At 36.3% G+C, this 9980-nt stretch overlaps 1 protein-coding gene across 1 annotated transcript; it reads right to left on the reverse strand.

Moving 5' to 3' along the window:
- Window positions 1-216: 216 nt before the first annotated feature.
- On the reverse strand, window positions 217-8186 carry PJVK (pejvakin). The gene is made up of 6 exons (XM_047872493.1): window positions 7970-8186; window positions 6922-7117; window positions 6229-6370; window positions 3972-4089; window positions 2465-2563; window positions 217-2250 (listed from the first exon to the last, which is right to left on the reverse strand). Exons 1-6 carry the CDS (start codon window positions 8178-8180, stop codon window positions 1958-1960), a joined length of 1059 nt encoding a protein of 352 aa, XP_047728449.1. The 5' UTR covers window positions 8181-8186; the 3' UTR covers window positions 217-1957.
- Between the last annotated feature and the right edge of the window lie 1794 nt (window positions 8187-9980).

Consider the following 9980-nt stretch of genomic DNA (forward strand, 5'->3'; position numbering starts at 1 on the left):
TAGATCTATCATCCCTAATGTTTTGTCTTGATAGTCTTAAATTGATGCCATGGCATCTAGTTTCCAGTTCCCTTTCTCTATGTGTCTCTATCCTATGTCAGTCACTTCATTGTACAATGTTCTTGTTATTGATCATGAATGAGCATTACAAACTCATATGCCATCAAATTTTTGAAAATGTGTAGAATTTATTTTACACATAAGGATACATGAGGATATCAAATGAGGATACAAATGGGAACATACACTGCCATGGCAATTCCATGTCACAGTCAAATCATGACATCCAATTTTCTGAGAACAGGAGGTAAGAGATGCTGTAGAAGATCACACTGGTGCCAAAGAAAGGGCACATTATTTATCGGAACATGTAAGGTTTTGCCTACTGCATATGTAGGAAGGTATGGTCAGGAAATAAATAGCTCTGCTCAAGACATGTGAGTTCAAAACGAAGCTTTTTCCATTTTCTGAAACTTGCCCTTTACAAACCATCGATACACTGCCAGAAATTCTATTACCTAAAAGTGTAGGGGTAACACAAAAACCACCAGATCAATGGATATCACAGATACATAGCACAGAGTTTGACACTTCATAAAACCAAAACCTTCATTATCTTCTTTTCCTCCCAGTTCTTCATGCCTGTACCCAGTTTTGTAAACTCTTTACTTGCTAATCGCGAATTCTTGTTCTTTGACTTCCCTCAGGAAAACCTCCATTGGAAACGACTCCCATTATCTATATCCATACAAAAAAAGTCACTAGAATATTTTGCCATCAGTATACTCGTATTTGCACTTGACTCACATATTCTGCTCAAAACAAAAATACTGTGGAAGGAAGATATACAAGGAAGTCATCCCTTTATACAAACTATTCACAATTCTATCCTGTCCCATTGTTTTCAAAGTGCTTTTAAACTTATGTTTTTAAAATTTATAGATGATATTAAATGAAGATTGATTCAAAAACCCTAGTCACATTTAAGTAAACAGTAACATTTTAATCATTCTATGTGCAGACAGGCATCAGATGTTTTATATTTCCATGATTGTTTTATGCTTTCACAGGCATATACGAGTAGATACCTAGTGTCACTACATTTTGAGTTCTAGAATCTTAACATCACTTTTGCAATTATTTTAATAAGGGTGTCGAGTAAATTAATAATTTAGGTTGTCTGTGTATGAAAAATTTCAGATGTCTTACAGAGTAGATGAAAATGAGCTCTCAGAACTAAATATGTTAAATATTTTAAACATTTTCAAAGGCGAAAGATAAAGGTGTCCTAGTTGCCTTAACTATTTTTTTTTTCTAGCTGCCTTACCTTGACAGCAGTGAGTTTTTCTAAAGACAAAACTAGGGAGCATGTGTATGATACAGGACAGCAGCCCATTACCACTAACAGTCTCCCTGTTAACTGTGTACACAAAACCCCACACTGAGCTCAGTGTGCTTTTAATTTGATACCGCAATTAAATATTTAGGATTACATTAAATTATTAACACATTTTTCTCATTTTACCAGACCTAAGGCAGTGGGTAAGGCACCATAAAGTCACCACATTTAACCTCTTGTCATTCTTAAATGTTGACTTAAAAGCCAATTAAAACTAAAATTGATATTGAGAAAAATTGCTGTGTAAAGTTAAGATGATAGACTGAATTCCCAAGTATACTTCTAAAGTAACTGGCAGATTTTATGAAGGAATTGCTATGTTTTGAATATTTAAACCTTTTTCACATAAACAATATTAACCTTTATGGCAATTTATAGGATAGAAACTATTATCTTCCCTTTTATCGATGAAGAAAATGATGCCCAAACAGGTTAATTTCTCTTTCCTCTCCCTCTTTACTTTGCCACAATTCATCAAAGCAAACCTAGAAAATTTTGGAAAGGTGTGTGGCACAGGTGCACCTAAAACACTAGCAAGGTACGTTCATTATTTTTGTTTTACTTCATCCTCTTGTGCCAAACATCAAAACAAGGAACTGCATGAAGTCTCACATACTTCTGCCCATCAACGGAGCACTGAAAGCACCCATAAACCGTCTCCCTTTTGAAGTTCCCCATTCCACAGAGTATGCAAGGTCCTTTTGGAATATTGTGATTAAGTAAGTTAACTCGGATATGAGTCCCTTCTTTGAGAGAAATATCAGTCATGCCGAGAGGTTTGTCATAGTAGTCAGAAAAAAGATCATCTAAGTAAAGCTGTGAACGAGAAATGGCATCCATCACTCTTCTATCTAAAAGCACAAAAAGAGAAATGTGTTACAGGTCAAATAAAAAATATATAACCAAAGTGCATTTATAAATATGTGAATCTAAACCATCAGTCATGAAATGATTTTACTTTTAGATTGTAATTCTTCCTTAGCAGACAGGAGTACTGAACAGATAAACTCAAGTGTTAATCTGAGAAGGAAAAAAAAAAATTGAAATACTTTTCAACAGACATACTTCTCTCAAATAGTATATTCCTCAATCTGTAGAGCAGCGCAAACGTTGCAGTTTCTTCCCTTTCAAAACCTCCTTTTGACACTGAAGTGACACAAAGGTCTGTAAGAAAATTTTTAGATGTTATTACTGGAACAACTCACATTTTATTGGGAGTTTTAGTTGTGGTTGATGAATTCTGGCACATGTCATTCACTGTATTTTTTAAGTTAAATTTTCTATATTTTTGGAAAAGCTAACATTCACCTGGTACAAAATCCAGAGAACAAAAGGGGGATACAGTGATGAGTTTCCATTTAGTCTGGATCCCAGCCTCAGTTTTCCACCTCAGAAGTAACCACTGTTAAATTTCTTGAGTATACTTCCACAAATACTCCATAATTTTACAAGCATAAAGGAATATACATGTATGTATGTATGCACATAAAATTGTTTAGGCTCAAATAGTTAAACACTACACACATTTATTTAAAATATCTCTTAGGATTCCATGTCAGGGTCCCTAGTGCTACGTCATTCTTCTTAATGGCTTCATAATGTTCTGTATTGTGGATATGCATCATTATTAAACTAGTTATTGATCGTAGATCTTAAGGGTATTTCCAATCTTTTGCGATTACAAATTGAATATCCTTATTATCACTTTGCATATGTATATCTGTAGGATAAATTCCTAAAAGTGTAGGATGTGCACATTTTACATTTTGATGGATATATCAGTTCTATCAGTTGACACTGCTCCTAACAATCACAATAACGGTAAAAACCTACATCTGAAGCGTCCCAAATAGGCTCTAAGTAGCATGTTTTGTCACATTTCTGGATTCCCTATTCCCTCTTCCCACAGAACTGCAAAAACAAAAACAGGTCTACAAATGTTTATAAATTACCATGGTTAGGGGGCTCCCTCGCCTAGTGCTTTGAGCTGGTTGGCCTCCTAATCTTAAAGACCTGTGAAATTTAGCGGTCTACAGTGAACTGCACTGAGGTATCATGTAAGGTATATAAAGTATTGTATAAAGTATATAAAGACAATTTTAAGGCAAGTATTTGTATTAAAGTTATTTTTTAGAGAGAGTCGGGGTGAAGCTGGTCTATGGTAGGTAAAACTGAAAAGAATTTGTCTTTGGGTACCCTAGTTTGGGCACTGACCCCTGCGGGCATCTTGCCTACCCACTCCTCTATTTGCCATCATCAAAAACTACCTATTAGAAGGTCATTTATTATCTCTCTATGTAACTCAAGGAATACTTTGCCAATGGCATTGCACTTGAGCTCTTATCTATAATTGCAAGTTGGGTGGGGGGTGTCTGCAGCTTTCACCAGGCAGAAAAGAGGTAGTGGGTGAATAAAGACAGAGGGTCTTTCCCAGCTACTTTACCCAAGCATATGATTGACAGTGTTGAGAGTATCATTCTTCTACAGTCACATAGAGAATGTATGTGTGTGTTTCCCATTAAATTCTTAAAAATGCAATCATTTCAGCGTTTCGTGCAAATCATTCACTTACCAAAGGCACCATCCAAGTAAACGAAGAGTTCAAAAACACTGAAAGCTATGGTTGTGTGTGCTGGAAAAACAATAGCTTTGTCCCTTCCCTTGGGATTCTGTTCATCCATAAAATGAAACTATAGTAAATAAATAAATAACATTATTAAGGAGCATAACACATAAAGACAGCTTCTTGGAGAAAGAAAACAGTTCATACAATCCTACCATTAAGACAAAAACTAATTACTTGGCAATCAAAAAGAATGACTCTTGCCATTTGCAACTACGTGGATAGAACTAGAGGGTATTATGCTAAGCGAAATTAGTCAAGAGAAAGACATGTATCATATGACTTCACTCATGAGGACTTTAAGGCACAAAACAGATGAACATAAGGGAACGGAAGCAAAAATAATATAAAAACAGGGAGGGGGACAGAACATAAGAGACTCTTAAATATGGAGAACAGAGAGTTACTGGAGGGGTTGTGGGAGGGGGATGGGCTAAATGGGTAAAGGGCATTAAGGAATCTACTCCTGAAATCATTGTTGTGCTATATGCTAATTAATTTGGATGTAAATTCAAAAACAAATAATAAAATTAATAAAATAATTCAAACTTAAAAACAAATTATCCCATTGAATTTAACTGATTATACCAGAGGTCCAAGTGGTCCAATGGGGTCTCATGATCTAGGAAATACCACTCACCACTTTCTCACTAACACTGGCACTTAGTGCTACAACAATAATGCTCTCTAACATAGAAACCTTTTCTTTTCAACCACAAACCAACTGTTTAAGTGCTACAGTTGTTTTTAGCCTACCCTGTCTATTGTTCTAAAGCCCCCAGAGTTTTCAGCAGCTTTCCAAAGCAATCATCAACTTATTTTCCAAAGTTATCTCCAACAATTAAATGTTTCAGTTTGTGCCCCTGAAATGATCCAATGTTAAACAATTCAGTAGGCAGCTAAACATAGCCACTGAACAGAACCTTTATTTGCAAAGACCTTAAAAGTTTTTCACTGAACCCTAACAATTGGTTTTAATAAAACCAATCAAGTTATTATGTGTCATTATTATGTGAATGACAAAGACAAATAATATGGAGCTTTTTAAAAACTAAAAACAAGTTCCAAGAGGTTTTTTATAGATTTTTTTTTTTTTTTTTTTTTTTTTTTTTAAATTTTAATGTGTATTTAGTTTTGAGAGAGAAACAGAGACAGAGTGTGAGCTGGGGAGGGGCAGAGAGAGAGAGGGAGACACAGAATCGGAAGCAGGCTCCAGGCTCTGAGCCATCAGCCCAGAGCCCGACGCGGGGCTCGAACTCACGGACCGCGAGATCGTGACCTGGCTGAAGTCGGACGCTTAACCGACTGCGCCACCCAGGCGCCCCTAGATTTTTTTTTTTTAACGTTTATTTATTTTTGGGACAGAGAGAGACAGAGCATGAACGGGGGAGGGGCAGAGAGAGAGGGAGACACAGAATCGGAAACAGGCTCCAGGCTCTGAGCCATCAGCCCAGAGCCTGACGCGGGGCTCGAACTCACAGACCGCGAGATCGTGACCTGGCTGAAGTCGGACGCTTAACCGACTGCGCCACCCAGGCGCCCCAACCAAGAGGTTTTTTAAAAGTATTTAACATTGAATGAAGCATGTTTGGCCATTGACAATGTTATTTTAGAAAACTTAAAATAAAAATATAAAATCAACTTTTAAAAATTCAAGTATAAAGTACATCACTTAAAAATAAAATCAAGGGGCACCTGGATGGCTCAGTCAGTTGAGCATCTAACTTCAGCTCAGGTCATGATCTCATGGTTCATGGGTTCTAGCCCCACATCGAGCTCTCTGCTGTCAGCACAGAACCTGCTTCAGATCCTCTGTTCCCCTCTCTACCCCTCCCCTGCTCATGCTCTCTCTCTTCAAAAATAAACATTTTAAAAAATCATTAAAAAATAATAAAAAAATAAAATCAAGAATTCAACATAAGCATTCTTAAAACTTCATTTAAATAGCAATAGGAGAGACTTCAGTGTAAGTTATTTCATAAGGATTAGTGTTTGTTTGCATTATGTTCCACATTTAGAATCCAAATTTTCTTGGATTTTTTTAAAACTCTCAAACAAAACCATTACTGTGCAAAATCTTATATACACTTGCAGCTCTTTAATCTCAACATTTGACAAAATACACATGTCTCATTAGAAATTGAGTACTATGTAAAAATTCCCATTGCAGCTTTTTAGTAAGAGAAACTTAATGAGTGTGGTTTACCCGCATGGCTTCCCCACGAATTCCAGCATGCACAGACAGCGAGCACTGTCGTGTGGTTCGAATGCTTTCCATGACCACACACAATACTGCCTTTCTGCTGCTTTTTGTCTGACGTATCAAGCTGTGGTCAAAATTAATTTTTCTGAAAAAAAAAAAAAAAAAGATTCACAAGAACCTGTCACATCTAATTACATATCATCAAGTACATTTTTGCTGTCATGTGTTACTCATTCCCAGTCCACCTTAACCAAAAGTAAATCCAGGCAGGTCTAATACAAATTACAAAGCATGCTCAAAAGCCATTAATAATCTGCCTCTCCTTTCTGTTTTCTTAAAACATGCTTATTATAGGATTCTGTTGGAGGAGACCCCCTTAGTATATTTGTTGCATGCAGATTAGTACATTCTTTTCATCTGATAATTTGGCACCAAAGCAATTTTGGACCAATTTAGGACCAAAGCAATTCTGTGGAACAATCAAAAATTCTGTTTAAACCAAATGATTTTGGATATCCACCCTTATCTAAAGCCTGGATATATTGCTAATTTGTAGTATTTCAGTCAAATGAAAGAATTAAATTACATTAGACAATATACAGAACCTGAATGTTTTAAGCATTGTTTATAACGAGGTTTTCATTAAATATCGTAATTATGTAAACACTCAAGTACATTAAGTATTATTCTACTGACCGTGTAGTAATTTCCTTGAGTAATGTCGATACTTCCACTTCATGTTTGGTCACCACACCAAATGAAGCTTTCACTGCAACAGAATCTGATCCAGTGACATTAATCCCAACATCATTCACAATATGGTTGCCTCGCCTTCCATAGAGTGAAACATCTGATTCATCTTCATAATTCAGTAACTGATAAGATGAAATACCTTTAAGAAAAGGAAATCAATATTTTTTAAATGTCCTGAATTCATTTAATATGTTATATGTAGTAATGCATAATTTACTATGTAAGACTTCATCACACGTTGAGAAGAAGACACGTTACATGTTGAGAAAGGCAACGTGTCAAGCCAAGATTTAAAATAGCATTAATTTGACAACAAAAATAGAGTACTTAAAAGAGAACTCAAGTTCTTCGTTCCACCAACAGAACTCTATAAGCTTTAATATCCACAGAGTGGTTGAAAGAAAAACAAGTGTTTATAAGAAATACTTTGTCAAAATGTCAATTTGTTTCCTAATCTGTTTTAAGAAAACAGAAAGGAGAGGCAGATTGTTAATGGCTTTTGAGCATACTTTGTAATTTGTATTAGACCTGCCTGGATTTACTTTTAGTTAAGGTGGACTGGGAATGAGTAACACATGACAATAAGATACATTTCAGTTTACCAATTGCAATAACTGAGCCATAAGAAATAAATGTAAATTAGTTTCATCTCATGTGACCATGTAAATAGGCAAGTCATATCTCATTTTATAGATGAAATCTATAATCTATTTTGTCATACTCTAAGTTTATTTGGTCAAAACAATCTATAAGATAAGTGAAATAAAATTATACAATAAAAGATTTTACAAAATATGTTGGAAAATTATTCAACCAATAAGATTTGATACTATACAAATTTTAGATATTATTAATCTTATTACTACTATCATAAGTTGCTTTTATCAATGAAAATGTGTAAATATTACAAAATAAGTAGTACATACAACCTGTTTAGATTGTTGTAATATAGCCAATGAGCAGTCGCTCTGAAATAGACATTAAAACTTACCAGCTGAAATTTCTCTGTCTCCTAGAAGAATATCTTTCAGTGTAAAAGGTGTTGAAGTAAATTTATATCTGGGAAAGAAAAAGCATCGCTTCTTTTTTACCACCAGACTTAGAGGTTGGTATTTGTCAGCCTCACTGAGGCTTGGAACAGGAACTAATCTCCCTCCATCTCCAACTTGCTTGACAAAGCTCTTGGTAGCAGCAGCAAACATATTAATATGACATCAAAACGTCATCAACTGCAACCCTTAGATAACAAATCCATATTTTCAAAGAAAACCAGGCACAACCCTAAGCCTTCCTTGATTTTAAATATAATTAAACACATTAAAAATACAAAGCCTGGTTTCACCAAGTAGCTTACCAGTTACAGTTCACAACACTGCCTCCCCTGGTGTGCTCAGGTAATGAATTATAGATCAACCGCGTAAAATGATATACTGAAAGCAGTCAATTTGGAATTGCGGTCTATAAGCACTAAAATATACACAGAAAACTAATCATTTAAAAATACTACCAATGTCCTCGATGAGGGTTACTGTTGATAGTAGTTTGCCAGTTTTGAGGAAACATCTAGTCCTCTGGGAAAAAGGCAGTTTAGGCACTCACCTTAGTCCTGGACACCATTTTTAGTGGACCTAGTCCAAAGGGAATTCCTTCACAAGTTTGCCATGCCAATGTTGGCAATAGTAAGGTGCTATTTTGAATCCTTATGGTATACAGTTCACTCCTTTTCTTTCTTGTATGCTACAAAGCCAAGTAATTAATATAAATTCATTGAATATAGGGAAGCAACGGTATGCAGACAACTAAGAAATAACAAATGTAAGTTTGTTATTTGTATATATGCATAAATATATGTACAAATATATATAATATATGCATAAATAACTAGAATTCTAACACCTATATAAATAACTAGAAACTACAACTTAGGAGTTTCTCACTCTGTAGCTGGCACATAGACAACTCTGAAATAGCACTGCGTTTATTTTGTTTCATCATCATTATCTGTTACTCAACCCTTAAAGAGAGCTGAATAAAGTTTGGGCTTAGGATATCATGGCAAAAAGTAAGTTTTAGGAACAAATCTGAGTGCTGAAATATTGTATTGCCCTAATTTTGTGGATGTTAATATATTTTGAAATAGTGGCTATGTATATATATGGTAAGATACTCATTAAAACCTAACAGTAGTAGTAATCACTATACATACATATACAGAGGGGATAGTGGAAGACAGAATAGATTTAATTCAAGCCTCAAATAATATAAATCAATTTGATTAGATCCTAAACACTTTTCATTTGCTTTCAAGCATCCAGGGCTCACATGTAACCAAAAAACAAACAAAAACCCACCAAAACCAGAAAGAAAAAGTTTTTAATAATGTCCCTTTGTGTGAAAAGCATAGTGCAATCTTCAACACAGAGAAAGCACAGGGAGTCATTTCCCAAGTGCCTAGCAAACCCCTAAGCGACACTTCCACCGTCGCTCTCTGATCTCCACCAAAGGCGGTGCATCCCAGGCAATCGCAATTAACGACTAGCAACACAGGTGTGCAGAAACAGCATTTAATTGGAGCCCACACAAAAGCCTTCGTTTACACCTAACGGGCCTTGCTCAAATTCGCCGGCCCCGCATTCCTCTCCAGACGAAAGCCTAGAGACAATGGAGACTACCCGGCGGGAGGGGGTCTCCAGGCATTCCTGAAAGCTCCTCCAGGCAGGCCTCGAATCGGGAGAGCCCACCGAAGCCCTCAGGGGCGGATAGACCGCGAATCGCAAGCTTAGGGGCCAGGCCCGGGGACGCTCCGTAGCAATTTTGCATTTAGAATTTTGAAATCTTTTTCATAAGGTGACGCAACCACAATTCTTAACTTCCCCCAGCCCCACCACCAAGAATGCTGAGCTCAGTCCTCACATAGTGTGAGGCTCGCCGACCGACAAGCCGCCTCTCCGGGCCGGAAACCGCCTGTTTAAGGACACAAAACTGCGGCCTCCTCAAGGCCA

The sequence above is a fragment of the Prionailurus viverrinus genome, chromosome C1 (genome assembly GCF_022837055.1).
Source record: "Prionailurus viverrinus isolate Anna chromosome C1, UM_Priviv_1.0, whole genome shotgun sequence".
NCBI classification, from domain to species: Eukaryota; Metazoa; Chordata; class Mammalia; order Carnivora; family Felidae; genus Prionailurus; species Prionailurus viverrinus.

Excerpts from the sequence above, each read along its gene's own strand:
- PJVK (XM_047872493.1), bottom strand. The coding sequence starts at position 8,180 with ATGTTTGCTGCTGCTACCAAGAGCTTTGTCAAGCAAGTTGGAGATGGA. Across the intron at positions 2,564-3,971 it reads TTACTTGGATGGTGCCTTTG|ACCTTTGTGTCACTTCAGTG; the intron begins GTAAGTGAATGA and ends ATTTTCTTACAG. Across the intron at positions 2,251-2,464 it reads GAATATACTATTTGAGAGAA|ATAGAAGAGTGATGGATGCC; the intron begins GTATGTCTGTTG and ends TTGTGCTTTTAG.